General features: G+C 40.3%; 1 protein-coding gene across 1 annotated transcript in view; it reads right to left on the reverse strand.

The window, feature by feature from the left end:
• Window positions 1–21831, reverse strand: part of fam193a (family with sequence similarity 193 member A) — a 40887-nt gene that overhangs the window by 17855 nt on the left and 1201 nt on the right. The window contains exons 2-12 of the mRNA XM_088342110.1: window positions 19137–19211; window positions 15579–15818; window positions 13009–13181; window positions 10871–11038; window positions 8617–8878; window positions 8416–8540; window positions 6717–6864; window positions 6565–6639; window positions 6422–6496; window positions 6246–6355; window positions 348–593 (exon numbers count right to left, since the gene is read on the reverse strand). Of these exons, the coding sequence (XP_088198236.1) occupies window positions 348–593; window positions 6246–6355; window positions 6422–6496; window positions 6565–6639; window positions 6717–6864; window positions 8416–8540; window positions 8617–8878; window positions 10871–11038; window positions 13009–13181; window positions 15579–15818; window positions 19137–19211 (1697 nt within the window). The remainder of the gene's footprint in view (window positions 1–347; window positions 594–6245; window positions 6356–6421; window positions 6497–6564; window positions 6640–6716; window positions 6865–8415; window positions 8541–8616; window positions 8879–10870; window positions 11039–13008; window positions 13182–15578; window positions 15819–19136; window positions 19212–21831) is intronic.

Consider the following 21831-nt stretch of genomic DNA (forward strand, 5'->3'; position numbering starts at 1 on the left):
TATTGGGCCACAAGGGCTCGTCAAATGGATAAAAATGCAAATACAGATATTGGTCAAATTCAAGATAATCGGCACAATATATGACTAAATGATACTTCATGTATTTTTGCTCATTACTCAAACCAATATATATATATTTGTTTTTTTATGAATTAAGTTTTTTAGCAATAGGAGGGGGTAAATAATTCACAATGTCCCTTTAAATAAGAACTATTACTGTGAAATACATTGGAGACCAATTTCTTTGAAAATTTAAAATAGCGTATGTATACTTATATTTTGAATAGCAAATACCCCCAAAATAATCGTTGTTTATCTTAACAAGCGTGGGAATTTTTTCGACTCACAAGGTGTTGCCGTCCCCAGCGGGCAGGACAAGTCGAGGATGCCGCTGGACGGTGATTGGGGAGCTGGAGTTGGAACCAGAGGGCGAGCTTCCGGACGAGAGGCTGGGCGGGTGCACCTGTGACATGTAGTCCTGCGTAGGAGTGTCGCCCTGCAACGGCAGCTTGATGGGCAGATCCTCCGAGATGGGCGAATCCATGATGCCACACGTCAGGATGTGCGAAAGGCTGCAGTCATCACACGTGCACCTGGGGAGGGCAAAAATCATTTAATTCCCGGTTAGCATATACAAATAAGCATTCTCGTCAGCCTAAAATAATACTTAAAAGATTTGTTTTTGGAGAAGAATGAGCTTAAGTACTGTACATGAAAGTACAGTAATCTCTTGTTTTTTGCAGGGGTTGTGTTCCAATTAAGGTCTTTCTATAGTCAAAATCTGCAAAATAGAAACTTTAATTTATGGAACAAAACTTATTCACAGCCTCAAACATTGGTCTGACAATTAAAAGTACTTTGCTTTACATCTTAAATTTTACTTCACAAAACTGTATTTACTTTCCTTATTCCGGGGTTGGCAACCCAAAACGTTGAAAAAGCCATATTGCACCAAACAAAAATATTAGTATGTCTGGAAAAAAATAAAGGCCTTATGGAGGGAGAAAAAAAAACGTACTGTGTGTATCTATATTCATTGGGAAACATTTAGCAAATGTGTCCTATATAATTTTCCATTATCAAACATTTTTGAAAATGCAAACCACTAGGGAGCGCCAATGAACGACATGCGGCTCCAGAGCAAGTTTAGCAGGTCAAAAAGTCAGCAGGGCAGTGCGTTTTGTTGTCATGATGGCTATTAGAGAAACTTTGAAGTTAAAAAAAAAAAGATTTCCACATATGGAATTTAGGTTTGTCAGACTATTCAGCGTACGTGTACAAATCAAACCGCAAAGTAAGTGACGCACAGCCAAACACAGGCAGAAAAGGGGTGGGGCAACTCTATAGCCAATGAGAATGCAGAACATATTGTACGGTACAAATCCGCAAAGTAGCGAAACTGCAATAAGCAAACTGATAAAGCAAGGTATTATTGTACCTTGTATTCAGTTTGGTGCTGGATCATTAGAATAAATACTACCGTAATTTCCAAACTATAAGCAGCGACTTTTGCCGCACAATTACAACCCTGCAGCTTATGAAGGGAAGGGGCTAATGTACTTATTTTTCCAACGGCCTCCAGGGGACGCCCGAGCAGAAAAGGTTAGAATGAGACAGGTGGTGCCGAGGAAGACCCAAGTCCCCATAACTCATAAACACAATAAAGAAAGTTTAACGTACGGTAGCACGCTTTGTACATGAATAAAATTGGCATCAACCGACCCTCATAATGGATAATGCAGTAAGAAAAGCATTTGATGAGGCTTTTAAGTTAAAAGCAATCGAGCTGGTCTACTTTTACCAGCGTGTTTTTTAACCAGCCCTGTCCCCTGTGTTACTGCTAATTTTTTTGCTGCGGGATTAGTGTTGCTTTGTTTTGTGCCTTTTATCTGTGTGTTTCTTATAAAACTGTAAACTCTTTCTGTGTACCATCTTTGTAAATATCAGATTTTTTGACATGGGCACTTGCAGCTTGTAGTCAGGTACAGGATATGTATGCACAAAATGTTTTTTTTACTTTAAAAAATTTGGTGCAAGCGTATAGTGAGGTACGGGTTTTAGTCTAGAATTTAACGTAAATTTATTGGAAACTGCTAAGTATAAAACGGACAAAAAAAAGACATTTTGCAAAAGTAATAGCACTACATTGTACAAATTGGACACAGGAACCTCAAAAAAGTGGAAAATAGATGTTCAAATTAAACTTTAGATTTTTCAATGAAAAAAAATGTTTCTACATAAATATCATAAAAGGAAATCTTAGAGCTTTGATGTTGTTCCTATAAAGACTGTACGCTGCTATGCCAACAACAAGCCCTGGATCACGAGCGACATCAAGTGCCTTCTGAACCAAAAGAAGAGGGCCTTTAAAAATGGTGATCATCAGGAGCTAAAACGAGTACAGAAGGAGCTCAAAGTCCAGCTCCGGAAAGGGAAGGAGCAGTACAGGAGGAAGTTGGAGAAAAAGCTGCAGAACAACAACATGAAGGAGGTGTGGGAAGGGATGAAAACAATTACTGGCTGCAGCACCAAGCAGGGTGTGGCTGTGGATATAGATGTGGGGCGAGTCAACCAGTTGAACAACTTTTTCAACAGGTTTGACCACTCCGCCTCATCCTCACCCCTGAGTAATGCAGCTGTCCTTCCCCCTCCCCCTCTGGACACTAGCATGGAAGACATCCCCCCACTAAAAATAACTTCAGCCCAGGTGTGTGGAGAGCTGAGAAGGCTACGAACCAGCAAGTCAGCTGGTCCGGATGGAGTATCCCCCCGACTGCTGAAAGCCTGTGCGTCTGAGCTGGGAGACCCTCTACAGCGTATCTTCAACCTGAGCCTTGAACAGGGGAGGGTCCCTCAGCTGTGGAAAACATCCTGCATCATCCCAGTCCCAAAGAAATCAAGACCTGAGGAACTCAACGACTTCAGGCCGGTCGCCCTGACATCACATGTGATGAAGACCATGGAGCGGCTGCTGCTGCACCACCTGAGGCTACAGGTCCGTCACGCCATCGACCCACTGCAATTTGCTTACCAGGAGAAGGTGGGAGTGGAGGATGCTATAGTATACATCAGGGGTCGGGAACCTATGGCTCGCGAGCCATATATGGCTCTTTCTATGAATATCTATGGCTCAGAGACAAATTTGATTGCATGCAAAATTTCTCCATCCTATTCGAAACTTGAGTTGTTCGTCCTATTCAGGTACGCGCAAAGCCAATCCAGAGCTAAGTCTTACGGCGTTGCTTCGCAGTATATATAGGGCACGTTTTTCACTAAAATTTACAGTCAAGGTGTCACACAAAAAAGGGGGGAAAAAAACTTGTTTTGGCTGTACAACGCTAAAGAATCCTTTATATAAAAGTTCACTATATAATCTGTGTTCAGTGTTCAGATACCTTATGATGAATCCACAGAACACACTGTAAATACGCCAAAACACCGGAAGAGAACTTAGTTATTTGATTGGGTGAGTGGGAGGGATGGGTGGAGCCATGCAAAAAGCGCAAGCACTCCCTCCCATCTCTCGCCCTACGCCATCTGCGCCAAAAGTGAGCTCATCAGGCTCCCTATTTGCAGAATGTTGTGACGTTTTTACACAATAACAACTTGCATCTGGTTTTGAAACCAATATGTATGAAAAAAAGGGTCAAAAGGAGTTTAACCGATCTTGAGTAATTGCAAGAAAGAGACAATTTTAAAGTGGTATGTTTGTTGATTTTGGGACAGGGGCTCTGGCATTATTCTCTTTTCATAATTTTTATCAAATCATCAAAAATAAATGTGCTGAAGACTAAGCTTTTGTCTGGGGTGCGGGTTTAGCAATTTTGTAAATTTGTCTCATAATATATGGTGTGGCTCTTTCCCAAAATAAAATTAATATTTTTTGCTTTTATGGCTCTTTGAGTCAAAAAGGTTCCCGACCCCTTGTATACATGTTACACCGATCCCTCTCTCACCTGGATAAGGCGAAGGGGGCTGTGAGGATTACATTTTTGGACTTCTCCAGTGCCTTCAATACCATACAGCCTCTGCTACTGAGTAGGAAACTGACAGAGATGGGAGTTAGCTCACACCTTATAGAATGGATTACTGACTACCTGACAGGCAGACCCCAGTATGTGAAACAGGGGGGCTGTACATCGGACACTGTGGTTAGCAACACAGGATCTCCGCAGGGGACCGTTCTCTCTCCGTTCCTATTCACTCTATATACATCGGACTTTAAGTACAACTCCTGCCATGTGCAAAAGTTTGCCGACGACACTGCGATCGTGGGATATATCAGAAACGGGCAGGAGGAGGAGTACAGGAAATTGATTCAGGACTTTGTCCGATGGAGCGACGCAAACCACCTGCACCTAAACACCACCAAGACCAGAGAGATGGTGGTGGACTTCAGGAGAACCAGAACTCACCCGGTTCCTGTAACCATCAAGGGAGAATGTGTAGAATTTGTCCAGACCTACAAATACCTGGGTGTGCAGCTGGACAACAAACTGGACTGGACTGCCAACACAGAAGCTCTATGTAGGAAAGGGCAAAGCCGACTTTACTTCCTCAGAAGGCTGGCCTCCTTCAACATCTGCAAAAAGCTCCTGAAAATATTCTATGAGACAGTAGTGGCAAGCGCCCTCTTCTATGCGGCAGCGTGTTGGGGAGGCAGCATCAAGAAGAAGGATGCCTCTCGTCTCAATAAACTGGCTAGGAAAGCGAGCTCTGTTGTGGGCAAAGAGCTGGACAGCCTAACAACAGTAGCTGAGAGACGAGCACTGAAAAAGCTGAGGTCAATCATGGACAATCCATCGCATCCACTACACAGCATTATCTCCAGACAGAAGAGCAGTTTCAGCGACAGACTGCTGTCACTGTCTTGTACTACGGACAGACTGAAGAGATCTTTTCTTCCTCATGCCATGAGGCTCTTTAACTCCACCCGGCAGAGTAAAGGCCCACATTAAACCACACCACCTACATTGGATATTACCGAATCTTACTGCAATATGTATTCTGTGTAGCACTATTTAGTTACTCTATATAACACGCTACAGTGGGCATTTGCACGTCACACTGGGTATTTGTATATTGTATTCTTTTGGCTTTATTATTGTACTGTTCTCAGCTCAGGGATGCTGCTGGAAATGTGAATTTCCCTTAGGGGATGAATAAAGTATCTATCTATCTATCTATCTTAATAGCAAGCAGCACGGCGGGGCAGTGGTTAGCGCGAGTGCAGCACAGTTCTGAGGTCATTAGATCGAACCTCCTGTGTGGAGTTTGCATGTTCTCCCCATGCTTGTGTGGGTTTCCTCCGGGCACTCCGGTTTCTCCCACGTTCCAAAGACATGCATGTTAGGTTAATTGGCCAGTCCAAATTGTCCCTAGGTATGAATGAGCGAGCGAATTGTCTGTCACTGTGTGCCCTGCTGGCATCCAGTTCAGGGTGTCCCTTGCCCACTGCCCGAAGATAGCTGGGATGGGCTCCAGCTCCCCCGCGACCCTAATAAGGATAAGCAGTGCAGATAATGGATGGATGGATGATTTTAATAGCATTGGATTTATCCGTGTATAATGCACGCTCATGTATAATGCACACACCGCAATTTTTTTTAAAAAATCGGTCTAAAATTTTGTTCCACTTTTTCTCAGCTCAGTTTTGGCTGTGAGAACGCTGAATCCTAATCACTGGAGCACCAGTGATATAGATAACATTAAATATTTAGAGATAAAAGGAGATTCTATGTTATCACACCACTTTTATTCATGGTAGCAACATTAAGTTTACAATGTACTTATTTATTGTCCTTATAAGTCTAATTCATCATTAGATAGACAAAGGAGTTGTTTCACTCGTCGTGGTTTTTGCATTTGTCAGGACGACTTGCTGTTTTATCCATTGTTTAAAATCATCTCTAGATAAAACTGAATGCCTTTTTGTATGTCCTCTATATAACTGGGTTATGTGGTTAGAATTAGGTGCTCTCAACGCCGCGACCTGGGTTCCTCATTCTGTATCAAAGGTTTTGCGGTTGCAATGACCGATCATTGCACAAATACGGTAAAACCTCGTGTATAACGTGCGCCCTGAGTTTTTTCTTTAGGGAAAAGAAAAAAATCCGTGACCCTACTGAGGATAAGCGGTGCAGATAATGGATGGATGGAAAAAAAATGTGCGCGATACAATAATAAATATGGTTACACCCACAATTAACACATTATCACATTAGTTTATAAGAATAGCATCTCACCTTCTCCGATAATTGCAATTAGGACAGTCAGGAATACTCAGACGTGATGAGAGCATTCTCATGGTGTCTGTGAAGTTATCTCCACAGGGCATCTTCTTATTGTTGGGTAACTGCCAAAAAAAAAGGAACAAGTTGTATCAAAAAGACCATATTTTGGATGTAGTATCTTATCTTACCTGTTCTTCAATATATCGCCGCTGCTTGAAGAACTCCCAGTCTTCTTTGAGCATTCGCTGCTTTGTCCTTAAAGTCTGTAGGGGTCATGAACAATTGAAAACACGTTCCGTTCAATTCTCGATCGGTGAAAATGGGATCTTACATTTTTGCCGACTGGCGATTTGTGTGGCTCTGTTCTTTGGTTGGTAAAACTCTGCCCCTCGACTTTGAACAGTAACTGCAAAAATTATAACAAATTCTTCAATTCCTTATCATTCATCTGGTCTGATTCCTATGATAAGTATATGAGCGTACCTGTTCATCTACGTAGTCGTCAATCCTTTTCTCGCATTCCTGCCACTTGCAAGCCACACTGGCCATCTCCTGCTCTAGCCGCTGGTAGCTGTCCAACAAGGTCCTGTACATGTCTTCGCTGTACGACTCGTGCGAGGCGGTGCCGTGTCTGAAAAGGTTGCCCCAAAAAAGTTGAGGTGAGCTTTTTACTAGAACCCGTTTTCTGTTAAGTCAGAGATTCTGTCAAATAAAATTGATTTACAGAAGTATTGTCTTTTTAAGGTAAAAACACCGTACATCGATTTGACAAGCTTTTCATGTTTCTTTTTTTCACTGTTTTACATTCAACTGGTCCAAAATGATGTAGGAAGTTTGATCACATTATCCCAATTTTAGCTAACCTGCATTGGCTCCCTGTTAGCTTAAGATGTGATGTAGTATACAAAATCATGCAAGGACTTGCTCATATCTTTCAGATTTAATTTCCCCCTATGTTCCAGTCCGGAGCTTTCGCTCTGAAAATGCTGGTCTACTAGTGATCCCAAGGGCCAAGAAGAGATCCACAGGTTTCAGAGTGTTCTCTATTCGGGCCCCGGTGCTGAGGAATGCTCTTCCCCCCAAGATTCGATCTGCAACCTCAGTGGAACTGTTTAAATCTAACCTTAAAACACACTTCTCTTCTATAGCATATGAATAACCTATATTTTATGTTGACATTATCTGTGTATTATTTGCGCTCATGTAGGTTTTAGATGAGGGCATGGTGTCATAATAGTTTGTGGTTTGCAATAATCTGTGGTCTGTGCAGCCCTTTGTCATTAAGGGCTATTCAAATAAACAGGACTTGACTTGACTGTTTCAGATCATTCAAATATTGCAAAAAAGTTCTTTATTTTATGTAATGCGGTTAAAAAATTTCATTCTGGATTTGTTATGAATCAGCTGAAATAGTGCAAGCCTTTAATGGATTTATTGTTACTGATATGGTGAAAAACCCCGTGTCAAAAGTACTAAAATGTCAAGAAAAAGTATACTATTAGGTTGTAAACCATTATCAAAAATACTAAAATAATAAAGGGATTGCAAAACATCGTTTCATTTGTGATGAATTGACAATACAGTATATGACATTTTTGTAACCATGTACAGAATAGAAAATATTCTAATTTCAACTTTTTAAGGACACCTCAAACGACACACCCTACCTTTTACAATAAAAGGAAATGTTATTTAGTTTGCAATTTATTTACTATTTTACATGAGATTGAACATGTACCCTTTGCTTTTTCTGCAATTTTCTTTTGTCTAAAATTACTAGCTAATTTGTATATTGTTCCCTTAACATTTTAATAGTATACATTCTATGATTTACCAATATAAATGGTGATTAATTATGTATGTCTTTGTTTATGATACCTTTTATAGTTCCTTAGATTTATCTTTGTATCAAATATATAAAAAATGAGAAACCGTTTCTTCCAAAGAGCCATTACGACCCTGAACTCCCATCTACAACATTTATGAGCATAATGCATTTGTGCAATTGTTTTGTACTACTGCCACTATGTATTAACACATATTTTATATATCATTAATATTGTTTTATCTTTTTGAATAGTCTTACTTTGCACTGAAAGGAAAAGTGTCCAATTTTAATGTACTACTGTATAATGACATTCGAATGAATCAATGGCCTTTACATGTGTAAAGAGAGACATACTTAAGCTGTGCAACAAGTGCAGGCAAGCTGCTGTGCAAGAGGGGCTCTGAGAAAACTAGATTCTCAAAAAGGTGCTTGTTGTGCAGTTCCCACGTCACATGGAACTTCTGGAGGTGCTCATTCTCCTAGGGAAGAGGGCAACAAACCAAGCTCAACATCATTGGACATCTTCAAACTCAAAAGTCCTAGAGAGTAACTCACCAGGGTCAGCAGGAAGCCGCTGATGGTTTGTGCCGCCTGGCAGAGGGCGCTGTACTCCTCCAGCAGTAGGGACACAAACTGGTGGGCCTGCGGGGGATTGTGGGCAGTAGCCATGACTACTGTCCCCACAGCCGCCGATCCCGGGAACGTTTTAGAGTTCGCCGACAGGTGCTTGAGGAGACGCTCCTTCATCTCCAGCACGTACTCACGAGCCTGCTGTTCCAGACGCTGGTACAGCTGGTAGGGGTCTTTCTCGCAGAGTCTTAGGACCAAGGTTGATGTCACTTATTAGATCTACTGTATTTTACGGACTATAAGGCGCACCAAGAAACCCCAAATTGGCCTGAAGTTTGAACATGCTCCTTACAATCCGGTGCACCTTACATAAGGTACAAATTGAAAATGTGTTACCATATTTTTCCAATAATATATCAGTCGATCACAACTGCGCAATAGTGGCAATGAAACAGATAGCAATAGTGAGAGCACTGAATCCTAACCACCAGGCCGCTTGGGACATTGATCGTTGTTTAAAATTGCATAACACGGGGATCAAACCAAGTTCGCGGTGGGGAGAGCGCAGCATCCTATCCAGTAGAACACCCGGGATACAGACGACACATGAAAAGGAATTGGGACGTCTCATCATCACACTATTTTTAGTCAAGGTACCAGATATATAAAGAGAAATGAGTAAACAGAAAAGGATTAAAAATTGGTATAAAACTTTTTCTTAGCTCAAACTAAGGATTATAAGTGAAACTGTGAAAATAGGCGGCAAGGCAGTTTTTTTTTTTATGTCTACCAGGACAACCAGATTACTTCCCATAATGCCTCTCTTCGTTCAGTTATAAACAACTGAATTATTTCCCACAATGCCTTTCTTTTCATTCAGTTCAGACTCTAGTGTGCCTCAAATAGAAAAATCATTTGCGAGGCAGCGACACAATACTGTATTTGAGAGGTACCACAGACCGGTTTCATGTCAGACTATATCAAATGATCAAAGCAGCGCCGCCACGAGCGGCACCCTTCCCAGCAGCTCCCTGTTATCTCACACTTTTTGTGATTTATTGTTTTTATTGTCTGCTTCTATCTTCGGTGTTTTTTGTCCCGTTTGACAACTACACTTCGGATTACTTTTTATCCCATGGACATGGGTTTTAACGCACAAAAATGCGTTTATTCGAGGAATCAACTCCTTGCCCTGAAGAATTCTCGTGCCGGCGTGATGAGGGGGCCCTATCGTGGATGGGGAGCCGGAGCTAGCTAAACGGCTAGCGGCATTAAAAGTCTTCGGTACAGTCCGTAATCATGGTAAATGTGAACTCTCTACCAAATAAGACCAACGAACTGGCTGTGCTGGTGAAAAATATCAAAGCGGACAGGGAGTGCAGTTTGCTGTGTTTTACGGAAACGTGGCTCACGTCTACCATCCCGGACGCTAACGTGGAGCCACCCGGAGCTACCCGAACCGGAGCTGCTATCCGGAGCTACCCGGCTTCAGCGCTGTTAGACCGAGAGAGACACGAAAGCCTGCGGGAAGCGGAAAGGAGGTAGACTCGCTAACACGAGTTGGTGTATCCCTGGGCACAAAGATTTCCATCTGCCACAGTGACGTCGAACTTTTGGACTAGCGTGTGACGTCATCCACTGCGCTGTGGCTAAACTACAACAAGCACCCAGAGGGCGTCCCGTTAATCTGTTAATAAACAATAAGGGAGACTGCTGGAAGCGTGAATTTCCCTACAGGGATGAATAAAGTATCTATCTATCTCCCCACATCTTGGCCCAATGATGACAGCAACAATTTGGTGCCATGACTAAATATAGTGTGACGATGAGATAAAACTTAATGCCTTTCATGTTGTAAGTATCCATTTGTCTAGTAGATAGGATGTGGCGCCTCCCTGTCGCAATCAGGGTTCGATTCTCGTTGCATCTAATCTAATGCAATTGTAATGAGTGATATAGTGCGACTGATCAATCTGTGCACAAATGCCGTTCCTTATTTAGGTGCAACTCTAGCCCTTACTGTAATTTTAATTCTGTGCAACTTATATATATATATATATATATATACATATATATATATATACATATATATAGAGAGAGAGATACAAAGAAAGAAAAAAAAAATCACATAAGACTGGAGGTGCGCATCATAGTGCGGACAACATGGTAAATGTCTTCTGTTAGTTGGAGTAATTGTACTTGTTTAAATTCATATTTCTTTGGGAAGTAAATGAAATACCTGTCTACTAGCTCTTTAATGACATCCTTGTCTCGTTCCAGTGGCTGGTCTCGGTCGTCCGCCAGCGGGGTCCCGGCCTGCCTGTAGATGCAGCGCACCAGGTAGCGCACCTCTGACCAGTGCTTTTGTAGCCGCTGCGACTCTCGTTCAGACTCTCCTGGGACGTCTCTATTGAGTGGGGCAAATATATATCTTATAAAAATTCAATTAATCCATTGAAGATTAAATCGCGTAGCGCATCAATCCCTGTGGTGGCTTCAGAAGAGCCCACATAAACCATGGCTTTTCTTGAAAATTTAAGTATATTGTCAACCCCTATTGAATCAATGTTATCTCGGCTTCTAAAGCACATAACCACAATTCCAAACACATGAGCTAGCTTAAACCTAAGCTTATTGCCGTAAACAATCCATACAAATACGCCTGTCACAAAAACAGATTTTGCTGGAAAATAAATTTGCAGCAAATTATTGGCGATGATACATTTTGATATTTTTTTAATATTGTTTGAAATAGTGTAATGAGTTAACTTTTTTTTTAACTGACAAATAATAAAGACAACAAATACACCATTTTTCAATAACCGTTTAAAAACAATGTGCGAGCAGAGGTCCTTTGTAGAAATGTCACTTAAAACTCTAAACAGGTGTCATACGCTTTTTTTCTCATGGCCAAATTCTAGCACTTACTAAGCACTTTCAGGGCCAATTTTTTTATCAGTACATTCAAAGGAAGATATCCAGCGCTGAGCAAAAGAACGTTTTTTTGGATTGACTAAATAAAAGTTGCTATCTTGCAAAAATGTTGTGTCTCAATGGGCTGCCATAAACTGACATGAATTCTGCCATTTTGCCTCAACAATGCATGTACAGCTTGGCTACGTCACACTTGTTTACAAACACAGAAAAGGCTTTATAGGTGTTGGGTTATAATTGAGGAAGAAAGTACTGCATGAATAAAAAGCTGAAAAATGAGCCAAATTTTTCTCATTTAAATAATATTTATTGAGCCGAAGGAGAGTGCATTCAATCGTTCAATCTTGGAGAAAGTTGATTTTTTTGTTACTTATTTTGATTTATATCTTTGTGTTTTTCAGAGGATCCGCATTTGAATTGGTTATAATAAACTTCTGAATAGTTAATATTTCTGCATTTTATCATTTATTTATAGTACCAAAAAGGTAATATTTTTAGTTTTTATTTTTTGTTTTGCAGTTTCAGGTATTTTGTGTTGTTTGACTTAAATCTGTTCAGTGTATAAAAAGCTAAACTTGATTTGTATTTTATAAAAAAAAAATGGGAAGGCCTGTGAATATTTGTATTCAAATTACTGATAACTAAATAATTTAATCAATATTTTGATTATTATTATTATTGTTGTTCTGAGGAGCCATTTGGTGCTCTTTTTAATGAGCCAAGCCAAAAGAGCTGGCTTTCTAAATAGAGCAGTCCTCTTCTGTGCAACCAGTAGGGGGCGGTGACGCTTCACATGATACCCTAAAAATGACAAGCCACTAAAGCAGGCGCCTTGGCATCACGGTGTTGAAATTAGATAAAATAGTGAATTTATCTCCAAGCCAGTCGTACTCCTGAGAGGAGCCATACACCGAAAACACGTGCTAAAAAGCACAAGGAAGAAGACAAACTACAGATATTGAAAGTGACACACCCGCCCAATTTATCTTCATTTTTCACGCGGTTTTCGGCTACCCCTAGCGGTAAGATGGCATAGTTTTCTGTCAGCTCCCTCTAGCTGAGGATCTTGTTATGCAAAAAAAAAAAATTTCTCAACCTACTAGTATTTTTTAAAGTGCATGTTTGTATAATAGTTCACGTATTTTTGCCTTTTATATGAATCAATATTGTGTTTGTTCTATACATTTATTAGTATGTTGTCTAATAGTCTGGTCTGTGCAGCCTTTAGAGGCTTGTTGTGATTGAAGGCTATACAAATAAATATGACTTGACTTCTATTTCCTATGACTGGGAGGCCCTAAAAAATACAGTGTTTGCGCCACCACGCTCCCAATGCCATTGGTAAAAAAATTGCCCATGCGTTCCTTTCCTAAATGCCTTAAGCTTAATGGAGCAGCAGGTGTTGATCCCGCCCAAGCGACCTACTTATAACTTGCAACTTACCGCCTCTCACTGCAAGCCTCGCAGCCGCACACAGAGTCACTAGGCATGGGTGCAGCGAGGTCCGATGCAGGGAGCATGCTTGGCGTGGGTGCGCCCAGTCTGTCCGCCGCTGCAATTGCGTCTGGGCCCAGTGTGCCGTTCCCCACGGGCATGTGCAAAAGGAAGTCCTGACTCTGAAAGGCAACGAAACAGCACTGTCAAGTTTTCCCTTTCTGTGTGGCAATCGCCATCTAACAGGAAATGGAATTTTGCCAAAGCATTACCAACACGTGACCATGGACTTGGTGCAGTTTACCAGAACTAATTAGTATTTTGTAATATCAAAGTTCTATTTTAAAGCCATTTGATTGACTTTATAAGATGGTATCATTCTTCATTCTCATTTGCTGTTTTGTTTTAAATGTGATCTAAAAATGGTATATAAAATACATTCAAGTTTTTAAATATATTTGATCAAGTCGTAGTTGTCTGCAATTGACTGGCAACCAGTTCAGGGTGTCCCCTGCCCACTGCCTGATGATTGCTGGGATGGGCTCCAGCACCCCCGTGACCCTACTGAGGATAAGCGGTGCAGCTAATGAGATGAAATGAGAAGTCGTAGTTGTGGTCTTATTAATAGCCGCTAAAATTACAATCAAAGCAGATAACCCTTACCCCACTTTTGAAAAAAATCCCAACATCGAAGAATAGAGCAATTGTGCTTAACGTTACAGAGAATCACAAGTTATCCCCCCCTACCACCCCCACTCCTCCACAGACAACGGTTTACTCCCTATAACGTCAAATATAAAGACAGTCATTCTGCAAAGAAGGAATCAAAACACATGTGAAGAAAAGATCAGGAGACTGCATACGACATTCTTTACATCTTTACATGAAAACCACTTTCGTTTGTCGGAACCATTACTTCATGCAACAGCTTAAAATAAATCAGTCTATACCAGGGGTCTCCAACATTTTTCAAGAGCGACTGTTTGTTACTAATTCAAGCAAAGAGCACCCAGTTTGAAATGCATTTCTAATATAAGAGCTTATCATGTTATTAATATGTTGTTCCTATTTTAATTGCAAGTTCATTATAAGAAGTAGGGCTAAATCGACTCAGTCAACCACTCAAAAAGTAATTTTAGTAGAAAATCACAATGATCCAGCACTGGCAGTGTTCTCGTATGCCCGCGTCCCTGCGTCCTAGACGCATCATTTTTGCTGGGGACGCATAGTCTCAAATCAATGTGCGTCCCCGGGACGCAACCTTTTTGCAACAAAATTGTCATTATTACCCGATTACTTTTTTTTAACAAAGATTTACTGCACTCCAAACTTTTCGTCAGGCATTTTCGTTTTGGTCTCGCGGTTCGAGTTTTCGTCTGCACGCCGATCTCGGCCAACGAGATCTCGTTGTGGAGTGAAAGGAAGTCCGTCTTTTTTTAGCTCAACTCATTAAAAAGAGCGGGCTCTCAAACGGCTCACTTGCTTTGATGATTGATATTACGAATTATGTTGTATAAAGAAGTTAAAAAAAAAGGAAGTATAAAAGGAGAAAAAAAAAAAGACAGGTTTGTGGTTATCCCTTTAATCGGTATATTACCAACAATAATTTGATGCAGAAATGAATTAATAATTTGATGATTAAAACTGAATGAATATATAGATTTATATTATATATTTGTCGCCGATTTACGATTTCAACCTCGATAACACTAAATTTTGGGGAACCAAAGGTCTCTGTTGGGACCCATAGATTTTTGAGCATGCGAGTCCCCGGGACCCATCACTTTTCAGAGGTAAAATGAACACTGCACTGGTGAGCTATTTTCAGAATGAGACCGCGGGCAACTCGGCTGTTCTTAGGGGGCACTCTGGTGCCCATGGGCAACAGGTTGGAGACCTATGACATACAATGAGTAAATTTTGAATGCCTCAATAAGCGACTATTTGAATAAAAAATGTATAAATCATATATTGCAACTGTTATATACCTAAACTAAGTACTTCTAAAGTTGTCACTGTAATAATTTTCAGGGATTAATGATGTTGGTATTGATGACTAGCCACATATGATGCAACATGTGTTGTGCGATGTGATACTCAAAATTTCAAAACAAAATAATTTTTCCTAAGTGATTTAAGCTCTTGTGTCAGCATTGTTGCAGGACGCTTTTTGAACGCCAGTCCGTCTCATCTCTGAAGAGCGGGATGACATTTTACACCGAAAAACAACAGAGACCAGATGATGAAGGCGCTGTATTTGTGTCAGATCAAGAGGCTGCTCCTGCTAAAAACCATGGAAACCAGTGCTTTTAGTGGAGGAGCACAAACCCCTAACCCAGAAAACGGCCTGGATAGGCGCCGTCAGGCTGTACTTGCCACAGACACACCACAGGAAGTGGTTCCCCTAAGGCCGTGGCAGTAAGGGATCAATGATTAATGACTACTATGGAGTTTGAGTATCCATTTGGAAAAAGTGGTATGGTGAAGTTCTGTACAGCTGAGTATCAATCAAAAAAGGGGTATCGGGCAATCCCCTTTTATTAGTAGAACATTTTTTAAAAGCCTCAACACCAACTCACCCCTAGCTGCTCCAATGCAGTGTGCCGGTCCTCCTTCTCAACAGTGTGCCGGCAGTCAGAGCACACCCACATCGGTAGCGGGAGGGCAGCAGGAGCTTGACCAGCCTCCGGTGCGCCGTTTTGATGGTTAGGGACTTCAAGAGGCCAAGGACCATCTTTGCTGCGCTCACAGCGACACAGGAGGCAACGGTCACCGGCCGTGTACGGGGCTCGCTGGTTCAGGCCGAACGTGAACGGAGTCTATTGTGAAAAAGAGACATGTAAATTTAGTTTTGCAATTTATGAACTTAACAGGGAAATCATGTGGAGGGGCATTTGGTGGTAGTACTTTCAAACTCCAGGCAGAAATAAATTCTGGAGCCAAGGGAACAATTACAAAATGTTGCGAAACCTTTTGGGTGAGTTATGTTCTCTATCCAAGCGCCAAGATCTAGATCAGGGGTGTCAAACTCATTTCAACTCGGGGGCCACACGATAGAACAAACATTCTGTCGGGGGCCGGACTATTAGATTAAAGAGAAAGAGATAAAGAAATAAGAGAAAGAGGGAGGGAAAAGGAAAGAGGGCGGGCCAAAGAAAGAAAAAAGGGAGATAGTGAGAGAGCGTGTTAAACAAAAGATAAAACGTCGTGAGAGAGGGAGAGGAAGAAAGAAATTCAAAGAGAAATAGAAAGACAGAAGGAGAGAAAAGAGAAAAGAAAGCGCAAAGGGTAGGAAGAGAGAAAAGAGAGAAAAGGAAAAAAGGAAGTTAGGCCACACGATAGAACAAACGGTCTGTCGGGGGCCGGACTAGTAGATTAAAGAGAAAGAAAAAGAAAGATAAAGAAATAAGAGAAAGAGAGAGGGGAAAGGAGAGAGGGCAGGACAAAGAAAGAAAAAGAGAAAGAGGGAGGGAGCGTGAGAAACAAGAGATAAACAGTAGTGAGAGAGGGGAAAAAGAAAGGGAGAGGAAGAAAGAAATCCAAAGAGAAATAGAAAGAAAGAAGGAGAGAAAAGAGAAAAAGCGTGAAGGGTTTGAAGAGAGAAAAAGGAAAAAAGGAAGTTAGAGCAAAAGAAGTTAAAAAGACAGAGAGAGAAAGAGACAAAGAGCAATAAAGGAAGAGAAAAACAGAGACATAGAGAGAGACATAGAGAGAGACAGAGAGAGAGACATAGAGACACAGAGAGACACAGAGAGAGACAGAGAGAGAGAGAGAGAGAGAGAGAGACAAAGAAATACAAGTACAATGTCTTTGTTCGAGGCACCTGGCTTTGGCAACATCAAGTGGACATATTTCAACCTGCAGCTTGTTTTTCTCTTGCGCTTCTCTGAGTGTTGTCTCGCGGGCCAGATTCAATCCCTTAGCCGGCCTGATCCGGCCCGCGGGCCGCCTCTTTGACACCTGTGATCTAGATCAAGTATGGCTTTAATATAACAAGGAAATGGGAATATGTATGGACTCCTGACTTTTCTTCAACTGATATTGCAAATAGGGCTGCAACATAGTCAACAAAAATCAATGACGGAAATCGCCAAAAATACATTTCATTGTCGATTATTGTCGCCAAAAACGTTTTTCCAACAGGGGCATGTCTATATGAATAAAATCTCAGCTGAGAGTCGCGCATGCAAGTGGGAACAAAAACATACAGAAATGGTAGGGTCAACATCAAATATGCGGACCAAAAGTTCAAAAGATTTTGAGCATTTTAGCCTTGATACAGCCAATCAAAAGACTACCAAGAGAGTTTACAAAGCAGACCTTGCACATATCATGGCGGTAGATTTGTGACGCACGAACACTTAAAGAGCACGTAGCACAGCTGAACTAAACAAAGTCGGACTCACCTCAGTAAGATTGAAGTAACGTTCAAGCCGATATTAATGACATGCATTGTACTATTTTATACGTGTATAAGTTTGCTTTAAAAGAGAGCTTGAGGATTATCAGGAGTGTGCCTGACTAACATATTTGAAATGAAATGCCGGTAGTCGGAAGAACAAACGCCAGTTGCTCTAACGATAAAAACTACAAACGTCAGTCGTTGAAACAACTTGATTTCAAAAAAAGTGGAACCTCGGTTTTCAAACGCCTCTCAGTTCGAACAAATCGGAGTCAGACCAAAAATTTCGAAGAAATTCTTGCTTCGCTGTTCGGTCAAAAAAATTGGAGTTCGAACGCCGGTAATGCGTGAGTGCGTATGCTAGGGTGCGATGCTGATCTTGCTAGGGAATACCCCACTTTCCACCTGCGCCTTCTGCTGACCACCACAAAGGTAAGAAATCCTATTCATAATTCTTTTCTTTATCCTATTTTATTTTTTATTTTTACACGTTCATGTTAGCGTAATCTTTCGTACGGAAGATTCCGATAACGCGAACGTACGATTAGCCTGGGTTAGCTTTATGTTTACGTTGAACATTCAAGGTAAACATTCAGGGTATTGGAACGGAGCCCAACTTTCAGGGTGTTGGAACGGAGCCCCCTTTCCAATGAACTGCTCACCACTTGTTGTGGAGACCCGGGTGCTAAATGACTTGTAAACGACCTGATTTTTTTATTTTTACACGTTCATGTTAGCGTCATCTTTCGTACGGAAGATTCCGATAACGCGGACGTACGATTAGCATGGGTTAGCTTTATGTTTACGTTGAACATTCAAGGTAAACATTCAGGGTGTTGGAACGGATTAAAACGATTTACATTATTTTCAATGGAAAAAATGATTTCGGTGATCTAACAAATCGGTTTTCGAACAGGGTTCTGGAACGGATTATGGTCGAGAACCGAGGTTCCACTGTATTAAGAATCTTGTGTCAGTTCTTTAATTACCAACTTTGCAGTCGACCACCTGATGTACTTCACAAAATGCACAGAATTGTTTTGATTTACTGTTGTACTGCTGCTAAAGAGCCTGTTCTTGGTTTACACGAATAGCAAATGTTTACTTGATTTTAATATATGTATAATTTGCCTGTCCCTAAAAAATGGACAGCGTTTTATTTATGGATTTCTCTCTCTACTGACCAAGCACTTTGCCTAAATGGTATTAGAGAGGGCATTAGTATTCATTTTTTTTTACAATTTAACAGTCTGTTTAATAAAAGACGTATTTTTCTTGGTCACCTTTTTTGTGTTTATTAACATTTGCCACATAATTAAATCAATGTCATGCTAAATTTAGGAAAAAAATATAACTATACGATTATTGTACTAATCATTTAAATAGTCAGTCACGTCGACTATTAAAATAGTCGTTAGCTGGAGACCGGATTGCAGATGAATGATTTTAGTGCAAAGGCGCCAGGAGCTGATTGAACAGTGCCATTCACTTTCCATAAAGCCAAGATGTGCCCATTGATCGTGGCAGGAGATGCACGGAGTGGACACAAAGCCAAACTAACACCCCAAAAAACTATAAGCGAGTAATCTACATGTTGGCTTGCTTCAAAGTCATAGGCAAGGAGTTTGGTGTGAGCAAATTAGTAAGTAAATCAGTTGTCATTTAATTGAGAAGAATCCCCTTTACTAAGGTTTCATATTTTTTTTTCCTATTGCCCAAGAAGGTCAATTGTCACCTGGAGGGCCCCGGTGAAATCAGCGTTGACCGGTCCTTCGGTGAACTGTGGTGTGACGTTGGTGTTGACTTTGAGCTGCAACAAAATGAAAATGCATAAAGATGGTTACCCGGTATTCGGACTTATTCAGCTTCACCCGAAATTAATAAGAACTAGAATATTGATCAGCTAAATCCTAAAAAAAAAATCCAAGATGAATATAATTTTGTCTTAAATCATTTGTTTACAATAAAAAACAGCTCTTTATGTTTCAGTGAAAGAACTCAAATCCGGCTTAATACCATATTACATGTAAATTTGGCGTTTATTGGTAACATTTAACTGTTTCCAAGTTCCCATTCCTTTGATTTCCTGATTGCATACCCAGTGTATAGAAGCCAATACTAGTTTTTGCTCTTATCACGGGTAACATTTTCTAGAAAAAGGCAGACACTGATACAGATATCGATCCATCACTCACACAAAATATACAGTATATACGTTAATGGTCATTCATATCTGCTCGATTTTCTTTTTACAGTGGTTAGCATTCTATATTTTTATATAGTATTGTTACGATGAATATTAATTGTTGAAAATTATCAGTAAAAGAAAAGGAAAAAAATTAAATAAATTAATTAATAAATTAAATTGAAAATTCATCATTGATAGGTCCCAGTAAAACCTATAATTCCTTTCGGGTTCACAAGCTTTGTTCACAAATGACTCACTGTTTGCATTTGAAGTCATGCACAATGCTCACATTTTACACCCTACCAGCAGTAACAAGCCTAAAATGACAGGAACTACCACTTAAGTGCCTTTTACTATGTTTGTTGAACCAGAACAATCTGTGTCTGAAGCTTCTCCCAATATATAAGTCTCATTTTACATTTCCCTAACAGTATTTGTCTGATCATTTTCGGTCTGACATTTAGATATTTTCGGACATGTTCGGTGACCAAAAAAACAAACCACATTACCTGAATGCCAACTTCACACTGTTTAATGATGTGTTGTGACTATAATTTTGTCAGGCTGAAACTTTGGTTTTCTACATTTAAGTTCATCATTATCACAGATGCACATGAAAATTTACATTCCCCGGGTTGTGAAAAAATAATGTCATATGCAGTGTGTATATATATGTATATATATATATGTATATATATATATATTCTGGTCAAGTTTAAAACGTCTGAAAATACCTATAATACCACCACAGCACTTCGGATTGAATCAGTATTAACATTTTTTCCTCTCAATACAGTCCACTCATAGGCATTTACATATACTTTGGACATGCACTGGTAAAATCTCACACCCATCTGTGTATTTGGTGTGTAGGTAATTACAATTGTCTTTATCGCGCCATTGATAACAAAGTAGTGGACATCGTTTACAACGAGATTAGACATGGCACTAAACACGTAATAAAGACTTAAATGAGGAAGAAAAAAATAATAATGTTAGGATAGATATGCAAACATTTTTAAAAGGGAGTGCTTAACTTTAACAAAAAATAGTGCAATAACATTTAGCAGCAATACAATTCCCCAAAATGTCGATGAAGAAGAAACTAATAGTCAAAAGGTATATTTTTCAATTTTGTGAGCTTGTTTAGGGTGGTGATGGCCCTTGGGAAGAAACTTTTTGAAACTGTTAGTCCTTGTTTTAAAGGGACCTGTAGCGCCTACCAGAGGGCAGTGGGTCAAAGATGTGGTGTGGCAGGGTGAGAGGAGTCCTTAATAAGGTTGGTGGCTCTTTTAGTTTTTTTGGCACAGTAAATGGTAAATAGTCTGCATTTATATAGCGCTTTTCAAGTCAATGAAGACCTCCCAAAGCGCTTTACGATGTGCTTCACACTTACCCATTCACAGTGTTGATTTTACATAAGCTCCAATCATGTTGGCCTTTTGTAAAAATTGAAGTTATGCAAGTCTCTAAATCATAAACAAAAATAGAAGGTGCACTGACTATTCTCGTCTCTCGCTAGTATCGTATTGAATTTACAAAGGTTTAGCAAAATTTTAGTTAATTAGTTTGAAAGTTGCTGCAGGATTTTACCAGGGTTTGCTTTAAACCAGGGGTCGGGAGTGTATGGCTTATATCTGGCTAGGAGATAAAATAAAAGCTATAGCATGAAACTTTACAAATTGTGTGTATGCGACGCAGGGATAATACGATAAAAATTTAGTTCGGTCCAGAATATATTGGGCCGACTTTAAACCACAGTTTTACACTCATGGTGTTAGACCAAGAGACTCCGATTTGGCTGTACGTCTGTAGGAAATCCCTAATATAAAAAGTTCAATAACAAATGTATGTTGACTGTTGAGACACTTGATGAAAACCCACAGAACAAACTGGAAAAGAACAGCAAAGCACAAAGAGTAATTTGATTGGGTGAGGAGCATAGGTGGGCTGATCTCCACATGTGTAGCACACTCCCATAAATACATCTGTACCCTTCTCGTTTGCAGTATTTTGTGAGATTTTTACAAAAGCACTCTGCTCACACCTTATTTTGAAACGGCTATTTACGACAGAAATGACGGTCAAAAGTGCAGGAGACAAATTTTAAATGGTATATTCGTTTAAATGGGATTTTATTAAATCATGAAACGTCACACAGTGAAATAAAAGGTGCTTAAGTGTCTGGAGAGCAGGTTTGGTGCTTTTGTTGAAATGAGTTAAAATATATGGGGTGGCTCTC

This window comes from Urocampus carinirostris, chromosome 8 (assembly GCF_059441175.1).
Source record: "Urocampus carinirostris isolate Australia breed hairy pipefish chromosome 8, RoL_Ucar_1.0, whole genome shotgun sequence".
NCBI lineage: Eukaryota > Metazoa > Chordata > Actinopteri > Syngnathiformes > Syngnathidae > Urocampus > Urocampus carinirostris.